At 46.5% G+C, this 24,599-nt stretch overlaps 1 protein-coding gene across 3 annotated transcripts; it reads left to right on the top strand.

Moving 5' to 3' along the window:
* The first annotated feature begins 2,564 nt into the window (after window positions 1–2,564).
* Window positions 2,565–23,585, top strand: CDCA4 (cell division cycle associated 4). 3 transcript variants are annotated; one of them, XM_073570567.1, is made up of 3 exons: window positions 2,565–2,871; window positions 16,266–16,459; window positions 16,635–23,585. In XM_073570567.1, exon 3 carries the CDS (start codon window positions 16,641–16,643, stop codon window positions 17,382–17,384), a length of 744 nt encoding a protein of 247 aa, XP_073426668.1. In that variant the 5' UTR covers window positions 2,565–2,871; window positions 16,266–16,459; window positions 16,635–16,640; the 3' UTR covers window positions 17,385–23,585. The 3 variants fall into 3 exon arrangements, 2 of the variants coding, with proteins under 2 accessions (XP_073426668.1, XP_073426663.1); XM_073570562.1 differs by lacking the exon at window positions 16,266–16,459 and having other exon boundaries at window positions 2,566–2,871; XR_012231263.1 differs by lacking the exons at window positions 2,565–2,871; window positions 16,635–23,585 and adding an exon at window positions 6,137–9,629.
* Window positions 23,586–24,599: the final 1,014 nt, after the last annotated feature.

Here is a 24,599-nt window from a genome sequence, read left to right as displayed (position 1 = left end):
CACGTCTTCAATCTCCTGAGCCCCCCTGCGCACCACGTCCCAATCTCCTGAACCCCCCTCGCGCACCACGTTCCCATCCCCCTGAGCTCCCCGCGCACCACGTTCCCGTCCCCAGCTCCCACTCACCCCATCTCCTGAGCCCCCCGCGCACCACTTCCCCACACACCCATTTCTCTGGACCCCCCCTGCGCACCACGTCCTCAATCTCCTGAGCCCCCCCGCGCACGACGTTCCCGTCCACCTGAATCCCCCCATCTCCTGAGCCCCCCGCGCACCACTTCCTCAGTCCCCCACACACCCATCCTCTGTGCTGAGCACATTTCCGTTTCTCTGAACCCCCCGCGCACCATGTTCCAGTTCCCTGAGCCCCCATGCACCACGTCCTCCTGAGCCCCCCCACGCATCATGTTCCCGTCCCCGAGCCCCCCACGCATCACGTTACCATCCTCCCGAGCACCACGTTCGTTCCCAGATCCCCCCGCGCACCACATCCCCAATCGTCTGAGCCCCCCACACACCACGTCCTCCTGAGCCCCCCCATGCACCATGTTCCCATCCCCGAGCCCCCCACGCATCACGTTCCCATCCTCCCGAGCACCACGTTCGTTCCCAGATCCCCCCGCGCACCACATCCCCAATCTTCTGAGCCCCCCACACACCCATCCTATGTGCTGAGCACCATTTCCCTGAGCCCCCCGCACACCTTGTCCTCAATCTCCTGAGGCTCGCCGCGCACTCAGTCCCCCTGAGCCCCCCCGCACAGCACGTTCCCATCCCCGAGCCCCCCGCGCATCACGTTCCCATCCTCCCGAGCACCACGTTCCAGTTCCCAGAGCCCCCCACGCACCACATCCCCAATCTTCTGAGCCCCCCACGCACCACATCCCCGAGACCCCCGTGCACCATGTTCCCGTCCTCGAGCCCCCCGCGCACCATGTCCCACACACACCCATCCTCTGTGCTGAGCACCACTTCCCTGAACCCCCCGCACACCTTGTCCTCAATCTCCTGAGGCTCGCCGCGCACTCAGTCCCCCTGAGCCCCCCCCACGCAGCACGTTCCCGTCCCCGAGCCCACCGCGCACCACGTTCCCATCCCCAAGGCCCCCCATGCACCACGTTCCAGTCCCGAGCCCCCAATCACCCCTTCTCCTGAGTCCCCCACACACCCATCCTCTGTGCTGAGCATCACATTCCGGTTTCTCTGAACCCCCCGCATACCACGTTCCAGTTCTGAGCCCCCCCGCGCACCACGTTCTCAATCTCCTGAGCCCTCCGTGCACCACGCCCTCACTCACCCCATCTACTGAGCCCCCCCGTACATTGTCCACACTTCTGCCTCTGTGCTGAGCACCACATTCCCGTTTCTCTAAACCCCCGCGCTTTCCCTTTCCCTGAGCCCCCCGCGCACCATGTCCCCAATCTCCTGAGCCCCCATCTTCTGTGCTGAGCACCACATTCCGCTTTCTCTGAACCCCCGCGTACCAAGTTCCAGTTCTCTGAGCCCCCGCGCACGTTCTCAATCTCCTGAGCCCCCCCGTGCACCATGTTCCAGTCCCAAGCCCCCACTCACCCCATCTGAGCCCCCCGCGCACCACTTCACCTGTCCCCCACACACACCCATCCTCGCTGCTGAGCACCACATTCCCGTTTCTTTAACCCCCCGCGCACCATGTCCCCAATCTCCTGAGCCCCCCCTCGCACACCACGTTCCCGTCCCCCTGAACCTCCTGCGCACCACGTTCTCGTCCCCCCGAGCCCCCACTCACCCCATCTCCTGAGCCCCCCCACGCACCACTTCCCCAGTCCCCCACACACCCATTTCTCTGAACCCCCCCCCGCACACCATGTCCTCAATCTCCTGAGCCCCCCCCGCGCACCACATCCCCAATCTCCTGAGCCCCCGCGCACCACTTTAACGTCCACCAGAGCCCCTGCGCGCACCACGTTCCCGTCCCGAGCCCCCACTCACCCCATCTCCTGAGCCCCCGGCGCACCACTTCCCCAGTCCCCAACACACCCATTCTCTGTGCTGAGCACCACATTCCTGTTTCTCTGAATCCCCCGTCCACCTGAACCCCCCCCATGCAACAAGTTCCGGTCCCGAGCCCCCACTCACCTCATCCCCAATCTCCTGAGCCCCCCGCGCACATCCCTAATCTCCAGAGCCCCTCCTCGCACATCACATTCCCGTCCCCCTGAACCCCCGCTCCCGTCACCCCGAACCCCCACCTCCTGAGTCCCCGGCGCACCACTTCCCCAGTCCCCAACACACCCATTCTCTGTGCTGAGCACCACATTCCTGTTTCTCTGAATCCCCCGTCCACCTGAACCCCCCCCATGCAACAAGTTCCGGTCCCGAGCCCCCACTCACCTCATCCCCAATCTCCTGAGCCCCTCCTCGCACACCACGTTCCCGTCACCCCGAACCCCCACCTCCTGAGCCCCCCGAGCACCACGTTCCAGTTCCCCCCGTCCCGAGCCCCCCACACACATCCTCTGTGCCGAGCACCACATTCCTGTTTCTCTGAAAGCCCCCGCGCACTACGTCCCCAGTCTCCTGAGCCCCACGCATTGATGCCTCTGTGTGTCCTGCTGAGTTTCGAACCTTGTGCCTATTTCTCCGGACCAATCACAAACCAATAGTGGGGCTGGGCCCAGACCTCCATAGTAACAGGCAATTGGCTGGAGCCCCGGAGGGTGTGGCCTCGTCGGTGCCGCTTCCCCTCCTCTTGTGTATGCGGAGGGAGAGAGCGGGACGGGAAGCGCGGCCGGGTCCTGACACGTTGGCGCCGTTCTGCTTTCACTACCGACTCTCGTCCGCCGGCCTCTGTGTATGCCGCTCTCCCACGACCCGGGCTGACACCGCACGGTGAGTGTAAAGACGGGTGATGGTGAAGGGCCCGGACTGTGCGGGAGGCCTAGCGTTGCGGAGCCGGGGACCGCCGCTGTCGGGGAGTTGCTGGCGGATGTACTCGGGTGTAGTTGTATTCATGACTCCGTGTCGCCGACATTGTGCGGGGAATGTAACAATGGACGACTGTAAAATGGCGCTTGCTCGCGCCGTCGTCATCAGGCAGCTATGTGGTGACGTCACTACGGAAGCCTCCGCCGCTCAGTCCTCACAGGCGCGCAGTGTAGAGTCCTGGGCGGCACAGGCATGGGGAGCGGATGAGGAGCGCTCGCTCTGCTGAAAAGAGCTGGCCATTTTTGTATATATATTTTTATATATAATGTGTGTAAATGCGTATATGGCCCAAAATAATGTTTGCATTTCTGTTTCATTAAAAGTTTTATACCGTTTGGCATTTACAACCTCTCTGTTTCCCTGCACAATTGTTTGTGCTGAAAGGAGCCCAGAAAGGCAGGTAAGAGTTAAACTCTTATATTGGACCGTCAGAATGAGCTTACTGATAGACTCTCAGTCAACTGATTCTACAGCCAGGCCTGGTTTGGTGGTGAGCTCAAACAGATTACACCCCCCCTGGTCTGAAGACATCTCCTTGTGCCAGAGGTCCATGTGTGTATGGCTCTTCCTCTGCACATCTTGTCGGGCTTGTGACTAGTGCAGATGCACATGAGACTGTAAAATAAGTGTTACCTACCACTCCAGTCTAGCGACTCTGCTCTGATGGTCGCTGCATGCACAGGCAGGGTCGTGGAGTCGGAGTTAGTTTTGGTTGGAGTCGGTAGAAATGTACCGACTCCAGTTTTAAAAAAAAAAAGTATTAATATTTCATAATTGAACTTTCATATGAATTTTATAAATGTTACTCAAATATATATGTTCTATCAAACTATGAACAACAGTGATAAGCAGTTCTGCTGGAGATAGAGACATTTCTTAAGGCCCCGTCTCACTAAGCAATCTCGGTAGCGAGATCGCTGCTGAGTCACAACTTTTGTGACACAACTGCGATCTCACCAGCGAGATCGCTGTGTGTGAGAGCGAACAGCGAGCGGCCCCCCTGCCGGTATCGCTGATCGCTGCAAGAAACCTCTGGACATTTCTTTGGTCGCTGGTCTCCCGCTGGCCAGCACGCATCGCTGTGTGTGACAGCGGGAGACCAGCGATCAGGTGTAAAAAAATAATAAAAAAAAATATAGTTATTCTCACCTTCCGATGTCCCGTTCAGCCATCCCGCCTCTCTCCACGCTCCGGTCCCAGTGATCCTTTGCATGAATGACCGCGAGACTTTGTTATCCCGCGAGACCGTGACATCTCGCGGTCATTCGTGCAAAGGATCACTGGGACCGGAGCGTGGAGAGAGGCTGGATGGCTGAACGGGACGTCGGAAGGTGAGAATAACTATGTTTTTTATTTTGATACTATTTTCTACAGCGATAGCCAGCGATGCTGGGCGCTCGGCATCGCTGTGCTGATCGCTGGTGAAGCTGTCTGTGTGACAGCTCACCAGCGATCACATAGCGACTTACCAGCGATCCTGACACCTTCATATCGGTGTCGGGATCGCTGGTGAGTCGCTTAGTGTGACGGGGCCTTTACTTCTTGTGTGTCACTGTTCTCCACTGCCCTTATCTAATCTTATACTTGGTTAACCTCATGCTGCCCCAACCCCCCTACTTAAGGCCCTTTTACATTTAGGGATGCACCAGCGATCCGACCCGGTCAGGATCGCTGGTTCATCGCTAAATGATCGCTAGTGAGCTTTCATACAGAAAGACCTCACAGCGATGCAGCAGCGACGCAGCGCACGATACTTACCTTTCACACACAGCGATCCTGACGTCCTCCCGCCCGCCTCCACGCGTCGCTCGTCGTCTCAGCAGGAAGCGCCCGACGAGAAATGGAGCCGGACATTCTCGCGCGATCAGCGATGGACAGCGGGGGAGCCGGCCGCTGGTAAGTATCACACATAGCGATATCGCTAGCAATATCGCTATAACGTCACAAAACCAGTGACGTTTTAGCGATATTGCTAGCGATATCGCTTAGTGTAAAACCCCCTTTACAATGTATGAAACTGAAAGTGAAAATGTGTTGCAAATTCTTAGTAGTAAAGCTCCTCCTCTAGACTAGATCATACTAGGTGTGCGTCTTCCAAGCATCTCACAGCTGCCTGCTACTCAGAAGAGGAAACTGTAAGAAGTATTATCCTTTCAACAAACTTTGCATCAGTTAACTGTGAGTACATGAGGAATAATAACAGTATTACTGACCACTATATCAGTTGTACGACCTGGCAATAATTCTTTACAATTGTTTTTAGGAAAAACAATTGTCATTTGGATTGTGAATGCAGAATTAAAAACCTGAGAATGTCAAAGAAGCATCACATTAAATCAGCTGTATTTGAACATTTCACCATCACTCAAGATAGAAAACATTATGTCTGTCGGTGTATGACAAATGATCCAGACGAAAACAAATGCTGTGAAGCCAAGATGAGTGCATATTCAGGCAAAGATAAAAATGCTCCTACCAGAGCTTCTAATCTAAAGAGACATTTACAGCGCTTTCATCCAGAAGTACTGAAAGCAGTGGATGAGAAAGACTGCATCCAAACCAATGAACCAGTGCCCAGCTCTTCCAGCCAAACAAAGGAGCAGAGAACTTTGCAGCCATCAGTTGCAAGATATTTTGTCAGTGACAAAGTTACTGTGACAATGACAGTAGATACATTTAAAAAACGGATCATAGAGCTTGTTGTAAAGGATAGTGTGCCTATTTCATTATTTTCACGACCAGCTTTTATGTGTCTGAATGGGGAAATCGCCCGCAAGCTTGGTGTTTCTTTGGAGAGAGAGAGAGAGAGAGTATTAGAAAATTAGTAATCGAAGAAGCTTTTAAACAAAAGGAAGAACTTAAAAAAACTCTCAAGGGACGCTTTCTGTTTCTTAAAATGGATGCCTGCACACGTCACAGAGTGAACTATTTTGCCATCAATGTCCGATTTGTTTGTGACAAAAATGAAATAGTTACCAAGACATTGGCAGTAAAAGACACCAAAGCTCATCACACCAGTGAGTTTCTCCAGGTCTTGGTGGAAAAGGTTCTGCAAGACTATGAACTTAAAAAAGAGCAAGTTCTTTCTGTCGTAACTGACAATGCTTCAAATATGATAAGTACTATTAAGCTAATGAATGAGAGTAATGATGGTGACCAGCAGCTAGAAGAACATTCTGGGTCCACAGACACAGAAATGTTTGAAATAGAGGAACACAGTATTGTAACTGAGGAGCAAACTGAAGTTGCTTCAGATGAACAGCAACATGATAGTTTAGATGATCTTGTTGAAACTGTGTCAATATGTTCTTTCATTCATCACATGCGCTGTGTTGTGCATACGCTACAGCTGGCTATAAGAGACAGTCTGCAAGAAGGACATGCTGCTGCACTGATTGGCAAGGTGAGAAAATTGGCTACTGTTGCCAGAACCCCTAAAGTTGACTCAATTTTGAAGAGACGTGCTGGAAAAGGGGCAATTATTGATCAAGCCACACGATGGGGCAGTACTTACTTAATGATTCAGCGCTTGGTTGAACTGAAAACCTTTCTTGTAGACATGGCTATCCCTCAACTGACGCTAAATGAAAGTCAGTGGAATCAGGTGACTGAGCTGGAAAAATTGCTAGAGCACCCATTTACAGTGACTAAAAAATTACAAGCCGAGGACTTAACTCCAGGTATTTTCTTAAAGGAGTGGAAGAACCTGATGTTTCGTCTGTCCCAAAGAGGAGGGTTAATTGCAAGTGGCATTGCTACATCAATGAAACGGAGAGAGGAGCTACTATTACAAAATAAAATTCTTTTGGCAGCTGTTTATGTAGACCCAATGCATCGGATTCTTCTAGATGATCAACAGCTAAGTAAAGGAAAAGAAGCTCTGTTTGAAATAGCAGTAAGGATGAAAGGGTTGCAGAACAGTCAGGAGGAACAAGAAGAATTTGGTCGTCCTGCCACATCTTTACCCTCATCATCAACTGATGAAGAACTTAATTTCGAAAAATATTTGGATCACAAGGACCGTGCAAAGCGTTCCCGCATAGAAGAAGAGTCATCCCCATCAAGGAACACAGCCAGTACATTTCAGCAGAATTTTTCATGTGCACTAAAAGAAATTGAGAAATTTGACCGTTCATCAAAAATAACAGTGCAACAAGCGATTCCTCTGTAGCCTGACATTGTCAGAGATGTTGCCCGAGTGGTTACTGCTTTGCCACCAACACAAGTTAGTGTAGAGAGGTTGTTCTCTGCTCTCAAAATAATTAGATCAGATTTGAGGGCATCCATGAAGGAGGATCTGACAGAGGCAATACTTTTTCTGAGGACAAATTTATAGATTTCTTCTTAACTGCATAAAAGTGTTTATTGCATATTTACTTACAGTTTAGAAAAGTTTATAAAAGTTATTTGCTATATTCTAATTGTATTCTAATAAATGTAGTTTTTGCTCTAAGTGGTCTGATTACTTATATGATGGTGAGAAACTGAATAAGCACGATGTTTAATATTTTACAACAGTAAATTTGTTGTTATGAATTGGCCATTTATGAAGGAGTCTGAGTCGGAGCCTGATAAAATCCAGGAGTCGGAGTCGCAACTGTGGCTTACCGACTCCACAGCCCTGTGCACAGGAAGCGATGACCTTCTGACCAACAGTCGTTTGACCACCGTGTCCATTGATTTGATATACCCTTTAGGTGAACTGAACTTCCTGCCAGCTTTCACTTTTTGCCTTTAGACTACATTTCCCAGAAGGCAGTGCTGTATCTGTCTCACCCTCCGTCCCTGCACATTCCTCCCAACAAAGCACCATCTTGAGACTCTTGTATAGTCTCAAGATGGATAAATCGCTGCCCACACAGTTTCTCTTTTAACATTTGTTAAACAGTTATGTTACTGCTAGCCCCAGGCTCTGTACTGTAGGGGAGCAAAGAGTCATCTAATGTATTATAATTTAGTCTAGTAATCCGAAACGCCCAACCCCTTTTGGCCAAAGTCACCAGTTTATAACATAACTTGGTGCACTGCCTCTATGGCTTCTGCTGCCCCCATGACATCCCCTTACAGAGCTGGCTGCTGTCCTGCATGAAGGGTAGTACTGGCCGCTCACCTAATGGCATCACATCCAGATCTCACTGCAGTTAGAGCTACGTACCGTGCCCTCTGCCTCCTACACCTAGGGACGTGTTTGACAGGCAACATTTCGCACAGTCTTCAGCAGGACGTAAGGAGCTGGTGGTCGTGTGACCTTTTAAAGGGGTTGTGCACTACTAAGACACCCCCCCCTTCTCAAGCTAAATTTTTGCCCCCTTGAAAATAAAATCGCCGTTACTCACCTCCCGTGTTGTTCCCCCAGTGGCGGCACTCCCGGGGGCTCATGTGCAGCTGTTATGACACGAGCCCTGCGCCCAGTCAGCACTGGCATCACTGTCCCCACCTTCGGACGTATACGTAATCAAGAGGAAGTGTATCATTTCCTTTCACACAAGCTTTATAATATATTAATACCCTGTGTGCCCAGAAAACCTCCTTAGTAGAGGGTGTCCTCACTTCTGGTCCCAGTAGGCACCATCAGTGCAGCACACTTGGGGTATAGGAGTGGTAACGCCTCTTTATTTTATGATTGCAAGCAGAGATCTTTGGCCTGAAAGCCTTTTTCAGAAGTTCTAAAGTTGCTGAACGTCTTATTACAGTGACTGAGCTTTATTCACAGAAAACCAGATCTCCTGTCATAGGAAGACTTCTAGCGGCACCAGGAATTCACTGGGATCACATGGTCATTTATTTGAAGATTCCATTTTTCTGTAAATATGTAAAAAAAAATAAAATAAATAATGGATTGCATCTTAAGGTGTCGTCATGGATTTTGCAGAAATCTCCGCAGAGTGGTCCATTGTAGACAACGTCTAATAAGAACAACGGCTGTTTTATGTCGTGTGTAATCTGATCCCTCTACCGGCTGTAGGAAATATGACAAATCTCGTAAAAGCCAAAGACAGCGTTGTCTACTGTTCAGAGCTGCGCCTCCACGCATGGAAAACTATGATCCAGAGGGGTGAAGCCTTCCTGTAAGTCCAGACAGAATGTAAACCTGCAGGGGCACAGGACGAGATGTGTTTAGACCATGCCAGCTGTAATTTACAAGTTGTAGCTGGTGGTCGTGTTGTATTTGGTTGGACGCCCTATTGCAGCACCATTCACATGTGGCCACTAAGTAAGGGGATTCTTAGGGGTGGGGTAATAGAATATATGGATTGTGTAAAATTGGAAGGTGCTGGGACCTGAAGATCAGGGCTCTGTCTGGGTGGGGTGGAGTTGTGCTCATTGCATATGGTGGGGGCTTGGCTCTCCTATTCAAATGCACAAGGAATGGAGCAGAGGTAGCGCACCGCTCTGCACCAGACAGAGCAGACTGGTCCGATCCCCAGCAATGGGAGAAGTCAACTATAAGGGGCTGTCCAGGATCAGAAAAACATGGCTGCTCTCCGTCTGTATGTAAGAGCTATGTATGGATGATGTGTGTACGTGCATGAGACCGTCCTGCACATTTGTAGCATTTCTATCACTGTATTTTTTTTCTCCCTCTGCCATTCGCACATACAGCACAGTGCAGCCTGAGCGACACCATCGTAGCCTCCCTCAGTTGAGACTGTGGAGCTGATGTAAGTCAGTACAAAATACTGGATTTTTTTGTTTTCATTATTTTCATTTATTTTTATTGTAAGCATATATAATGTTTGTAAATTATTTTTATTTTACTGTTCTTATTGGACAAGTGGGAGAGTTAGTGTAGGCATTACAATTTGCCCTTTGATTACTGTAATTTGCTTATCTGTTAGCAGATACTGAAACCTTGCTCCATATCCAAAGCAGGACCCTGCAACACTTGCCTGCTCTGTTGTAACATTAGCCCCCCACCCTCAGGCTATGACTTTCTACTAGACCATCTGCTTTAATAGGGGCCCTGATTACTAATAGCATGGGGGAGCAATGTCAGACCTCTGCCTGCACTCATGAAATGTGCACAGCATTGCAACAAAGTTCGGCCAATATTTGTGGGATCGTTAAAGGGAAGGTGCCGCAATTTTATATAATTTGCAAAAAAATAGTAAGTTACAAAACATGTTTCAGCAAATGTTGTACTAACCAGGATTTATGGTTTGTTTGTAATAATGTTTTCATGTAGCCACTGGGCGCTGACATCTTGATTTGCAGATCTGTGGAGGACTCATACAGTCTGCAAATATGGCCGTCCCTGCACATAGGAAACTGCGGTCGGCTTCCGACCGCACATTGCAGCCTCAGTAGCAGAGAACTGGGCACGCCCCTGTGGGCTGCACCATTCACTGCTGTAGGTGTGGCTGGGCGCCATTTTACTGTAGCCCAGTGCTATCTGCTGAGCTCCACTTACCCTCTATCACAGGACCACTTGTGGCATAACGGGTCCTGTGTTGTGAGGAGAGGCTGAAGAAAAGGAGAAGGTGGTCAGCAGAGGAGAGAAGCGCTCACTGGAGCCGGAGAGTGGTGAGTGCGGGTGACTTTCATCTATGCTCCTCTGTACTGCTTACTCCAGGCTCAGCCCTGTGCTTCCTGCTCCAGCGTCCTCCTGCTCTGTCTCCGCCTCCTCACTCACAGCCCCAGTGATCTCCGGTAATCTGACACCTTTGCTTTTATGGCCGTCTGAGGAGGACAGTGACTTATACAGCCCATAGTCTTGTGTATAATTGGGGGGGGCTGGAAGTTTCACCAGTGTGGGCATATCTGTAATACTGTCTGCTGAGCCGTGTATCTAATCCTCTCCTGTGTGATACTGACTGCTGAGCCGTGTATCTAACCCTATCCTGTGTGATACTGACTGCTGAGCCGTGCATCTAATCCTCTTCTGTGTGATACTGCCTGCTGAGCCGTGCATCTAATCCTCTTCTGTGTGATACTGCCTGCTGAGCCGTGCATCTAATCCTCTTCTGTGTGATACTGCCTGCTGAGCCGTGTATCTAATCCTCTCCTGTGTGATACTGCCTGCAGAGCCGTGTATCTAATCCTCTCCTGTGTGATACTGACTGCTGAGCCGTGTATCTAACCCTATCCTGTGTGATACTGCCTGCAGAGCAGTGTATCTAATCCTCTCCTGTGTGATACTGTCTGCTGAGCCGTGTATCTAACCCTATCCTGTGTGATACTGCCTGCAGAGCCGTGTATCTAATCCTCTCCTGTGTGATACTGTCTGCTGAGCCGTGTATCTAATCCTCCTGTGTGATACTGTCTGCTGAGCTGTGTATCTAATCCTATCCTGTGTGATACTGTATTCTGAGCCGGGTATCTAATCCTCTCCTGTGTGATACTTTCTGCTGAGCCGTGTATCTAATCCTCTCCTGTGTGATACTGACTGCTGAGCCGTGTATCTAATCCTATCCTGTGTGATACTGACTGCTGAGCCGTGTATCTAATCCTATCCTGTGTGATACTGTATTCTGAGCCGGGTATCTAATCCTCTCCTGTGTGATACTTTCTGCTGAGCCGTGTATCTAATCCTCTCCTGTGTGATACTGACTGCTGAGCCGTGTATGTAATCCTATCCTGTGTGATACTGACTGCTGAGCCGTGTATCTAATCCTATCCTGTGTGATACTGTATTCTGAGCCGTGTATCTAATCCTCTCCTGTGTGATGCTGCCTGCTGAGCCGTGTATCTAATCCTATCCCGTGTGATACTGCTCTCCTGAAATACTCTGTGCTGCTGTCACTCTGCTCCCAGAATCCTTGCTGCCTGCCATCCTCAGTGACCGAAGACCCCATTCCTCTCCTCAGATCCCGTCCTGGCGATGTGTGAAACCGAGGGGACAGGGGCCTGATGTATGGTGGAAGGAGCAGGGTGACAGCAGCACAGAGTATTTCAGGAGAGCAGTGTGCTGGTCTGTGGGGGGCGCCCTGTTCGGTGCCAGGGATTGTACAAAGAGCGCTGTGTTTTATTCACATGGATGGACCGTCTGCTTGTCTGCTCCACAGAAATCCAGGAAACATTTCTGCTGATTGATGGCCTGTTCTGATCCAGACTTTACATGCAAAGACAGTCAGTAACTTTGCAAGCCCCATCAAAATGGCTGCTCACTGTGTCTATAGATGTCATAGGTTTTTGTGCCAGATTTCAGTAGCTGTTCCCCCTAGTGTTAACAAGTGGAAATGCCAAGCTTTTTAAAATTATTTTTCATATTTTGCAAAATTAAAAACAAACGATAATATTTTTTAAGAAAATGTAAACATTAATTCTTTACATTTTTTCAATTGCTGAAAAAAAATTTTTTGGATGGCACCTTCCCTTTAAGGATTCTGCAGGATTGGCTGTGCACATTTACAGTATGTAAAAGTAGGGAATTTTACCAATAAGCAATTAAAAAAATAGGGAACAATGTCTAAAGGCGTCGTCCACTACTGGGACACTATACAAGTCGGTATAAAATGGACCGACTCTGACTCCTAAAATGTATAATACATTGGGTACAGTAGTACAAGGCAGGATGTGCTGTAAATGTTTTCATAATAATTTGGCAAAGTTAAGAAATGTCTTATAAATGTCTGTTCTGTTCCTGATCTCGGTTTTTAGTTGTGATGAATATGTGCTGCACTTTATTCCATGCTGAGTAGGGGAAATTGAGGAGTCGGAGGTTTGGCTTACCGACTCCACAGCCCTGATGGGTACAACATGTACTCGTTCTCTATGCTGCTGTTCACATGTCTGTGTTTCTCACTGATCGTGTAAAACATAGAAAAAAAGGAGCCAAATGTGGTTTATCCACATTGCTGACAGGCAGCAAAGATCCAAACAGTAGAATATTAAAAATGGATTTTTTTTTTAACTTACAGTATATACTCGAGTATAAGCCGACCTGAGTATAAGCCGAGGCACCTAATTTTTCCACGGAAAACTGGGTAAGCTTATTGACTCGAGTACAAGCCAGGTATGTATTGTTCCCTCATCCCTGTCTTGGTATTCGTGGCTCCCCACCTTCCCCGTCCTGTCATATGCATGGCTCCCCCCTCCCATCCTGGTATGCATACTTGCTATTACAAAAACAAAAAACATCCTACTCACTCTCCTCCAGCGTGCCCTCGCAGCATCTCGCTGGTGCCGGCTTCCAGCAGCTCTTCCTGTGCTGAGCAATCACGTGGCACCGCTCATTAAGGTAATGAGTATTCCCTCCATGCCTATGGGAGTGGAGAGCAGTGCATATCCATTGCCTTAATGAGCGGTACCACGTGATCGCTCAGCACAGGAAGAGCTGCCGGGACCAACGGAGATGCAGCAACGGCGTGGAAGAGGGTGAGTAGGATGTCTTCTGGAAGCCGGCGGCTGCAGCTGTCACTGTGCACGCTATTTGGCAGCGGCACAGGCTTTAGCCACAGCAGCCGGCTCCTGCCGCTGCTCCCCCCTCCCCCGTCGGCTTTCTGGGACAATGACTTGTGTATAAGCTGAGGGGGGGGGGGGCATTTTCAGCACGGAAAAATGTGCTGAAAAACTAGGCTTATACACGAATATATACGGTATTTAGATTCTTTAGTCAACACGCTTCAAAGTCATTCCAGACTTCTTCCTCCGGACAAAAAATGTATATCCTATATGGATTTTGTCCTGAGGAAGAAGTGTGGCATGACTTTGAAATGTGCGGACTAAAGAACATAAATCCATTTTTAATATCCTACGGTTTAGATCTTCGTTATCTATCAGCAACGCGGATAAATCACATTTTTATTTCAGTATCACAAATGGAAAGTGCAAATACTAGTCTATGGGTCTGTGAAAAAGCACAATGGCATCTGTGTTGTCCATGTGTAACAGTGCTATGTTTCGGAGAAGCTTTGTCATTTCTTTCTTCATCCCTCCATGAAAAACACTGATGATAAAAACGGACACAGTGATATCGGTAGCATTTTTATGGACATGTGAATATGGCCTAACATATAGTCACTTCCCGCGCCATTCCAGCGATGTCGGTGCCAGGTCTCCTGACTCACGTGGCATAACGATCCGTGGTTGCTAATGCGCTGCCGTTTTCACACGTCCTCGGACATTTGAGGGAAATGTGAGAACTGCAACCTATCCATACCCATTGATTCACGTGAGAGTCAGGACACCCGATGATGGAGGCGAGTATCTGAGTTCTATTATTTTACACCAGGGAACATTGTTAGGCAATCCCTTTGTAAAAGGTTGTTTTGGGATATAAATTTGCAGCTCCATCAATAGAATTTGCCGCCAGTGTCCAATCATCTGGTGCTGGACTACTGTGACCCCCCCCACTGGTCGCTAGAGCCACTTGATACAGCACTGCGCTACTCTACTTATTACACTTTTGAGTTTAATAACGTCATCCTGGGGGTATATGATAACGTTTCTTCTTAAGGAGATCTCCACCCTGGATTAGGATTTATATGCTGTGCAATGCTTCCTGGGAAATAAAATATTCAAATAACTTCAGTAGGGTCCCTAGTGCCACCAGTTCTAGAAGTCAATATTGACCCTTTTAAAGGGAATCTGTCAGAAGGTTTTATGTAATCTGAGAGCAGCATAATGTAGGAACAGAGACTGATTCCAGTGATGTGTAACTTACTGGGCTGCTTGTTGCTGTTTCAGTCAAATCTGTGTTTTACCAGCAGATTATCACTATAGGACTAGGTATGTGGTGCCTCCGGGTCTCACCTCGCCCCCAGCGCTGATGAGCAGCTTTAATGCCAGTGGTGTGGGCAGGGTTATACAAGGCTCAGCATTCCCAGCTCTGCTGGATCTGCAGCAGAAAAAACTGTGATTCTATCTCAACTACTGCACCCAGTAAATTAAGTGACACATCGCTGGAATCGGGATATGTTTTACATGTATCCTGGGTAACTTGCTTTTTCTCCCGCTGCTTACACAGATCAACAATGCAGTGATACGGAAGGGGTGCAGTGGCAAGTTTAGTTTAAAATCCTGACTTCCCTGTGCTGTGGTATAGGAAATGCAGGGGAAGTGTGGGTTATTCTTACCAGTATACCCCTTCTGCGGGCCACTGCAGCGGCCTTCTAGTTCGCTGACACACTTTAGGTTAGTCAATTTTCAGTCGTTTTAAGCTAAAATAGAATCTCCCTTCGGATACAGCTATTTGGGGGCGCCTAAAATGACGTAGCAATGTGTGATCTTGAAGGGGTTGTCCAGTATTAGGACAACCTCTTCTTGATCTAAATGTTTGGCCCTGATAAGGCCTCTTTCACACTTCAGTCTTTTGACGTCAGTCGAAATCCGCCATTTTTTTTAAAAAAAATCTTTTTTTTTTTTTTTGTGGAATCCGTTTTTTTCTCATAGACTTGCATTAGTGGCGGATGGTCATCCGTTGCATCCGTTTTTTGACAGATCCTTCGGAATTTCAGCGTCCGCTGTCTGGAGTAGACTGTCTTTGTAATGTTTTTTTGTCTGTGTTGAAAAGACTGATTGTGACGGGTCCGCCATTGGCTAGAATGGAAGCCTATGGGCGACGGATCCGTTGCAATCTCTCTCTCTTTCTCCTTTTCCAGAGTTCTGTTCCTTTAAACTTCATACACTGGCTGCTGCTACGGATCCGTCCAAAAAATGGATCCGGTGCATCAGTTTTTTGCAAACCTGCAACGGATCCGTTTTTTCATACTTTGACAGTTTGGAACTGACGTCAAAAGACTGAAGTATGAAAGAGGCCATAAATAAAGCATATACTCTCCTCCTGTGCTGGCTCCATTCCCATGATGTCAGCACTCATTCTCCCCTTGGCCCCCGTGCGGTTGTTGTGACAAGTGACCCTGGCCCCCAATCAGCCCCTTGTTGAATTGAACAAGTCAGAGATCAGCTGCAGCCCTGACTTCCACTTCATGTTTAATTCGACAGAAGGGCGGAGCCAGAGACGCCAGCGTTGATTGGGTGCTGGGCATCACGTGTCACAACAACAGCACAGGAGCCCCGGGGAGAGTGCGTGTAGACATTGCGGGAACGGTGCCGGCACGGGAGGTGAGCATAGGCTTTTTTTATTTTATTGGGGACAAGAGTGGGGTTTGACAAGGAGTTGTCCAAGTAGTGGACAACTTCTATAATGTACTTTAAGGTTTGGGACTCATAATACAGGCTGCTTAGAAAGAGGTCCTGAAATGAATGGGAACAGCCAAGTCGTGCCTATTTCTGTTTAATGTGACTAATGTGTATATTTTTTTTCTACATGTGTTTTGCTCCAGGAATATTGCACTAACTGGTGTATTTTCGTTTTCAGTGCAGTTAATACTCTGGCGTTTCCTTATCCTTTTTAGAAACGCTCTTCTCATTTGAGGATCGTCCATAGTGCTAGAATGAAGGATCACTAAAGCGTCATGCGTTCTCCAGTGCAGACTTTATTTATCACTGGCCTAGAAATGAACAGGACCACAGTTGTTTGCCACTTTTCTTTACTTCCATGTGCCGCAGTACACACACGAAGGAAACATTGTAATTGCCTTCTAAAGAGGTATACGTTTATTTTAGAAATGTAAGTGGTTGTGATTTGCATTGGCCGCTTATCTATAACTCGTGCATCGTCTCGGTTTACATGTAGTTTTGCTGCAGATGTGGAGCTTGTGTGTCATGTGAGAGATGATAACCGTCGTTGACGCCCGTTCTTTTCTTGTTTCCTCCCCTCACAGGACACAATGTTTACTCGAGGGATTAAAAGAAAGTCCTTGGATCCAGAAGTGATCGACAGCTCCTTGGTGATTGACTTAAAGAGCCTCCCTTCATATACTCTAGAACGGCAGTCTATGTTGGACATGTCACTAGTGAAACTTCAGCTGTGCCACATGCTGGTAGAACCCAACCTCTGCCGTTCGGTGCTCATCGCCAACACAGTCAGGCAGATACAAGAGGAGATGACTCAAGACGGTAGCTGGCAGTTTTTTCACATGCACCAAACCGATCATCCGGCTCCTTTGGATCGTCTCGTTTCCACCGAAATACTCTGCCGCTCCTCTAAGGATCAAGTGGAAGAGAAGCGCGTCACAGATTCCTATGTTGCCTACAGTGAAGAATTAGAGGTTCAAGAGACTCAGGAAATTTCCGAATTCTCCGCTGTCACCTCTGTCAAAGCGACACAAAATGCTTCAACCAGCTTCTGGGAGATCGAAGGTCCTCAGGAAAATAGAGCAAACCTTCAAAGATCCTTAGACCATATATTCGAAACCTTGGAAAATAGAAACACAAATTCCATGGAGGACTTGTTTTCTGAAGTCGACACTTCTTATTACGACCTTGATACTGTGCTGACAGGGATGATGGGAAATTCTAAGTTGGGCCACTGCGATGTGCTCGATAGTTTATCGCAGACAGCCGCGGCCACTCACTGCAAAGCGGAGCTCAACGAGATTGATCACATCGTGGAGATCCTTGTAGAGTCCTAAAGATGAACCTGTGTTATGCATGACAGCATGGCTCGGTTAGCATTCCCGACTTGAGGTGTCCTTTTTTGACTGGTTACCTCAGCCTCTCCCAAGTACCAATCAACCAGGATGGTGGCTAGTCTACCTTCCACAAGGGCTTGGCATCCAGCTAGTCTCATCCATGTTGAAATGATGACTATACAGGCTGTCAGTCAGGAGCCTGGAAGAGCTGGCAACCAACCCCTATTGCACCTAATGGAAATATTCCTCTTGTGCCATAGCTACGAGATTGTTAAATGAGACTTACATTTTCTTAATGTGGTGCCATTAAAGGGTTATTCTCTTTAATGGTTAAAATTGCAGTGTGCTTGTAAAAGTGCAGCATTTACAAGCTGTTTCTAATAGAGCTCGTAAGTCCTGCTCTGAAGGTTGAGCTTCAGAGGTAAAGTCCGTCCCAGGCTGCTCAACCATCCTAACTCTCAATCAGGCTCATGCTGCTCCTCCCCAGAGAGCAGTGGGTTCCTGAAAAGCACTGTTGAGAATACTCTCTTCCCCCGCATGTATGTTACAAAGAAAAACAATGGTTGCTTTCTTCCAAAACCAGTGGCACTTTCCAGTATAGAGTGTCTATTGCAGCTCGGCCCTTTGTATTTATTTGATTGGGGGCTGAGCTGCGGTGCCAGAATACGGCCTAGGCTTGGTTCAAATAAGGCTGAGAATTATTTTTTTGTTTAAAAAAAAAAAAAAAAAAAACTTTAAAATCTCCAAGCATATTAGGAGGGTTAGTTGTTTTTTTTTTTTTAAGGAAGGGGGACATCGATACTTCAGGTTGTATCACCCACTTCTGCACTTTGATGAATAGTGCCATTGAATATCTACGGTAATTTCCCCCAACGTCCCCCTCCTAAGGTTCACACATTTGAGTATTTGGGGCTGATTTACACACATACAATCTGCAGCTGCAGAGTGTTGTACAGTACCCACAAAAGGCACAATCTACTGCATTTCCATGAATATTGTCCTTTTTGTTTTCACCCAAATCTACAGCGGTTTTCAATTTCTGTTTCAAAAGTGAACATTTTTGGTGCGGATTTTACCCATTCATAGCAATGGGGGACTCATAACTCTAGGACTACCAGACTTTTCAGCCCCCCCCCCCCCCCCCCCCCAGAACTACCAAATGGAGTAATTTTGACTCCTGGCTTGTTTTCGTTTATATTTTAGTTTCTTGCGCTCTAATTTTATAGAATGGTATAGAATGCAAAATAGCAAGAATATAGTCAGGCTTTAGCGCACTTCTTCTAGCCATATTAGCAAAACTGCAGGCCGTATTCTACAGAAATTATGTAATCCACTTGAGAGTTCACTGACGGATGTCCTGTGCATGTCAAGTATATTTGCAAAAATGCTAATTATAAGTCTAAGCCAACACTTATTCTAAACATACAAATAAATGAAAAGTAAAAGAAATAATATTTAGCGACTAAGACTAGCAAAAAAGAGTACCTTTTTTTTTAATTTTTTTTTTTAATTTCAGTTACCTATATTTATAGTAGCTAGTCAAAATGACTCCCTTTGGTAATTAAAGGTAAATTTTGATAAAAAGGCACTTTTTTTTCCTTTCCAAAAATTATTTATTGTCACAATCTTTTTTTTTTTTTTTGCATCCTAAATAAGTCACCGCGTCTCCAGCCGGAACTTGGAAAAATGTAGTCACAGAAGAGACATAAAAATTGCAAGGAGTCAAAATGACTCCATCGGTAGTTCTAGTGTTATTTGCTCAGGACTGGCTTTGTTGGATTTCCGCCCCCCCCCCCCCCCAAAAAAAAAAAAAAAGGGGGAACAAATAGGGAAGTGGGAAGTTGTAGATTTCAGTGGAGAAACAAACGGGTACAATCCATGCTAAATTCTCAACCTGTGGAAGGGTTCAGCCATGGCTATATTAAAAGTGCAAACTAGTGCTCTCCAGCTATTGTGAAACCATTCTCCTGACATGCTGAGAGTTGTAGTTTGACGTTGGCTTAGGCCAATAGCTGCCATATTTAACACTGGCACAGGTTTAGGACTCTCATACCATAGTGCAAGGGCCCCACATTGGGTTTGGGGGCAGTTTTAGGATGGCTTCATTGAGGATAACTTATTGTTACACGGACGTACATTAATACTTTCTCGATACACTAATCTGCAGTATTTATTTTATATAGTCTATTTTTCTCATTCGTAATCCAATATTTATTTTTCTTATTACCATATTTTATTTTTTCTAATTTGTACAACACATAATGGCCCATTTACATGGGACACTTTCTCTCCAGACCAGATTGGTGGTACAAAGCTGTACTTTTGAGGTTATGCTAGCACGTATGTCGGTAAGAAAGTGGTTTTGGGGTCACGCAATGTATTGATGAACATTCCAACCTGTTGGGTATTAGTTCCCATCTCTCCTGACCACCACTGTAAGTGATTTAAAGGGGGTTGTCTAACTGGAAAAAATAATCTATAGATGTGTTTAAAGGTGATGTCCCTTTTAGCTCTATGTAAAATAACATTACTTATTCCTTCTGAAGACCATACAAAGGAGTAGTGGTACTCGCTACGGGTGGAAGAAAGGAGATTCTGGCAGCTGAATAGGAAAGGGTTCTTTACAGTTAGAACAGTCAGACTGTGGCATGCCCACCACAAGCGGTAGTAATGACTGATATAACAGCTTTTATAAAAGGCTGGATGATTTCCTCATACGACATTGTGGGATATAGATCATTTAGTGTCAGAAAATGTATAATTGGTATAGAAAGTTTGACCTTTATAGACCTGAGTTTTTTTTTCTTTTCAACCCATGTAACCAACTGAGCTTTACATGTGCTCCCCAGGTTCAGTTCTGCCTCTTGTTCGGCTGTAGTGGTACGGTAAAGTAGACAGATCACTGACTTCAGATGATGTAGAGCGCACAAGCCCCTGAGCTCAGTGATTGAGTACAGCGCAGTTGACGTTAATCACTGAAGACTACACCGGCTTAAGTGACCTCACCGCTGCAACCGATCAACAGACACCTGGGCAACAGAAGAGATGCAGTGCTGGACCTGCCAATGTAGAGGGCACGATCTGCTGAGCTGTGAGTGACCTCAGCACTGTCAACATGAATTCCTAGCTGCAGCCAATCAACACAGACCAAGGGATGGGTGGGGAGGGTGAGTAGAGCTCAGTTTTATGTTTTACATATTACTGAGCTGAAATGGGACAATCCTTCTTGAAATGACAATTCACTAATAATCTCTTTATTTATATAGCACCAACATATTCCACAACGCTTTACAGTTGTTTTTTTCTTTTGCACACATCATCGCTGTCCCCGATGGGGCTCACAATCTAAATTCCCTATCTGTATGTCTTTCGAATGTGGGAGGAAACTGTAGAACCCAGTGGAAACCACGCAAACACTGGGAGAACATACCAGCTCCTTGCAGATGTTGTCCTTGGGATTTGAACTCAGGACTCCAGTGCTACAAGGCTGCAGTGCTAACCACTGAGCCACCATGCTGCCTTTACCAGATGTGTTCTGGTTTTGTGTTGCTGACCATCACTTGTCCTGGCAGCTCCATTTCCGCATTGGGACACGAGCATTTCCAGTCTGGTCATGTCCTTCGTGCTGTGCATGATGGGCTGGATGACTGGCTCATTTCTATAGCTAATCCAGCGCCACCTGTCACAGTGGATTCATTAAGAGGGCTGGCTTAGCTGTTGAAATTAACCAGTCGGCCAGCGCCCCTCATATGAAGTCAAGAGGAAATAAAATGTGTAACTGTGTCCTAAACGGTAAAACACTGGATGGAATGGTATCTGAAAAAGACTTTGGTGTATGGGTGGAAAGCAAACGCCACTTTAGTGACCAGTGCTAGGCTGCTGCCGCCAAGGCTAATAAAATAATGGGATGCAGTAAAAGAGGCCCAGGTGATCATGACAAGTACTTCTGTACAAGTCGCTAGTGTGGCCACAGAATACTGTGTATAAGAAGGATAGCTGCTTAGAATAACCCAAGTTTTAGTCCCTTCATGACGTTGGTCACTGTAAAAGTATACTAGTCAAATGTATAGACTTTAAAATGCATCTAAAGTACTTAGTTTCTAGCTGGACAACCCTTTTAATAGCCAAAAGTGGATTTGAATGGGGAAAAATATATTTTTTTGTTCTTTCCATGGTTAGGATCCATAAAACTGCACCATATGAATAAGGTGTTAAGACTGACTCAACTGACTTTTTTTTTTTTTTTATTGTCAAAAGTATCATCCCTGCTGCTGTCATAATGCAAATATGTTTGATGTTAAAGGGGTATTCCAGCTGCCAAGGGGATGGCCTATCTGAAAACCAGGGTGTGTTATCTAGCCATCTTGGCTACGTGGTTAATGTTGACGGCTGGAATATGCTTTCACAGTGTAATTCCACTTTTATGTATTCTGAGATATTAGAAAAGAGAGTCAGCAGGGGTCTGTGGCGTGACTGCCCACTAGTGCAAGCTCCTCTGTTCCCCCTAGTGGACACATCCAGTGATCTTACCATTGTGATTCACATGCACTTAAAGCAAAAGTCCTTCGTACAGATTGATTGAGAAGTTGACAGTCCAAGCTGTAATGTATTCACGGTTCACGCATATACAAAAGGTTTACATATTGTTGAAAATTTTGGGAGGTGGGGGGATCTTAAAGGGGTTGTCCCATTAAACTAAATCTTGTCACCAATTCACAGGACAAGAGAAATATACGACTGCTGGTGATTTCACACCAATCACAATAACTGGTCCTAAAGTCCTGTGTGAATGGAGCACTATTGCGCATAAATAATCCTCTGCTCCATTCATTCCTATTGGATTGTGACCACCACTTTCCTAGGAAGTGAATGTAGTGGTGGTCTAGCAGGCTCTTTACCACTCTGTTCACAAGGGAGACTTTTGGACTCCCCATTCTCGTGATCCAGTGGATAGGTGACAGATGTTTATTGGACTCTCCCCCCAGAAGAGCAAACGTATACATGATTTGCACTTATACATTCGTTATAGAGTGTACCCTACCCTCTTAGTTCCTAAGGATCTTCTATATGTACAGGATTTTTTTTTTTGTAGAAAGAGAATCCATTTTAGTAGAATGGATTTTGCATTTTTTTTTTATTTTTAAGCATTATCACAAATACAGAACTTAAAATGCTGTTTTTTCAGCAAATTTATTCACATTAGGTCAGCCAATCCTGGGTGTTATACCGGTGTTGGTGTTACATAGATGCTGCGGGCATCGGTCTTTTTAACAGGACACTAAAGAGAAAAAAAAAATCAGGTCATCATAATTATCTCCACATACCTTTACTATCAGGAGGGATCTATTTTCTTTTTTTTTTTTTTTTTAGCTAAAAAGGATTGGGTCAGTTTCATACTTCCGACATTCCTTGTCGAAATCCAGACTTTACTGCAGGACTCCTGACTTGGACCCGGCGACTTTGTAGGTATATGAGGCTGCCGAGTTCAGGTCAGGAAGATGTCGGCCTTTCCGAGCATGCGGTCCGTACTTGGACCATGAATATCGGGCTTGTGAAGCTGGCGGAAGGCCACATCCACATATTTAGTATTTGTAAGCCAAAATCAGGTAGAACAATCGGAGGAAAGGTATAATAGAAACATATCACCAGTTCTTTATTCATCTCCCACTCCTGCTTTAGGCTTACAAATACTGACAAAATACTGAATGTGGTCTAAGACAACTCTGCAATAGAGACCAATAAATTAAATCCAACCTCAAAAGATACAGGTCCAGAAAGTGATGAACTTGTTTTCTTTGCCAACTTTCTGCAACTGCCATATTTTTTTTCTAAATCCCATGTATTGGCTTCAAAGCCTAGTGTTGGTCTTATCAGTTAGTATGTTGGCTGCAAGAATAAGTTACTGATGTGCCTTTGTCTTCCATAAATCAGGATAAGCAGCTATTTTTGTATCCACTCCACAAAACACCAGGTATATTTGGCTTTATGCACCAGGAGCCTTATAAGCACTTGTAGAAATGTTATCCCAGACTCCCTTGGATATTACATATGTGCACTTGGCCCTGATTCATCTATACATGACAGTATTGGACTATCTTGCATTTTTTTTTTTATAGCCTGCTTTGTAATGTTATATGTACAATTTTGCAATGAATGTAGTTTAAGTATGTTTTATTAATAAAAAGTCTTTTCGGACTTGGATTTTATTTGTGCATTTATATTAGGTAAACATTTAAAGAGAACCTGTCATTCTATCATGAGTTTCCAGCTTTTGCTGTTATTTTATACCGTTCTTTCCCTGAGTTGTTTTTTTTTATGTTTGTTTTTTAATCCACCATACAGTTCGAGATATGGTCCTTTATATTTAGTGCTATTTTTTTTTTTACCCAAGAAGGCATGGCTCACAGCGCAATACCGAGCAGCCTAAAAACATGCCCCTGAGGATCCTGAGACACACCCCTTAAAGACTAAAAATTGGCATGAAGTTAAAAGGGTCCATCTCTATGAAACTGGCTAATTAAAAAAAAAAAGAATGAAATTAAAGGGAATGTGTCACCAGAAAAAATGCTATTAACCTGCAAATATGGGGTTAATCTGCAGATTAACAGCATTATTAACCTGCCCGATACCCACACTTAGCTCAATGCTACAGGGAGAAAATGAACTTTATTCCCCCGCAGCGTCCCAGTTTCAGTCACGGGTACGGTGCCCGTGCTGGTTCAGTCACCGCTCATAGTATACAGAACGGAGGCTGCAACCATATCCCCCCAGGCCCTGCCTGACACTGGTTCTGCATTGGGGCCGGCTATCAGTCATGTTCAGTGGAGTGGTTACAGTTATGTATACTCAGAGCGATAACTGAAGCGAAGCTGCCCCTGTGACTGAAACTGGGACACTGCGGGGGGAATAAAGTTAGCTTTCTCTTTGCCACGACAGCACCCACTGAGAGATGGGATCTGCCCCTAGGAACAGGAAACCTACAGAGAGATAAAAGGGGCAGTCCCCCTCGCTCCCTCTGTTGGTTTCCTGTTCCTAACAGAACCTGCAGAGAAGAGGATACCTGGGCTGGTTGCCGCCTGTGCAGCGTCCATGAGAGCGGCAGGGGCACCAGAAGCAGCGACGGGAGAGATCTGTATCATCAGCTCCCCCCCTCAGCTGGTAATGCAGCGTGAGGCAAGGCTACAGCTGTGGCCACCCTGGCTCACATGTGGTGCA

Source organism: Dendrobates tinctorius, unplaced genomic scaffold (genome assembly GCF_039654945.1).
Source record: "Dendrobates tinctorius isolate UK_male_01 unplaced genomic scaffold, ASM3965494v1 ptg000006l, whole genome shotgun sequence".
NCBI classification, from domain to species: domain Eukaryota; kingdom Metazoa; phylum Chordata; class Amphibia; order Anura; family Dendrobatidae; genus Dendrobates; species Dendrobates tinctorius.
The sequence above is the reverse complement of the archived record's forward strand: the minus strand, read 5'-3'. Positions and strand labels throughout refer to the sequence as shown.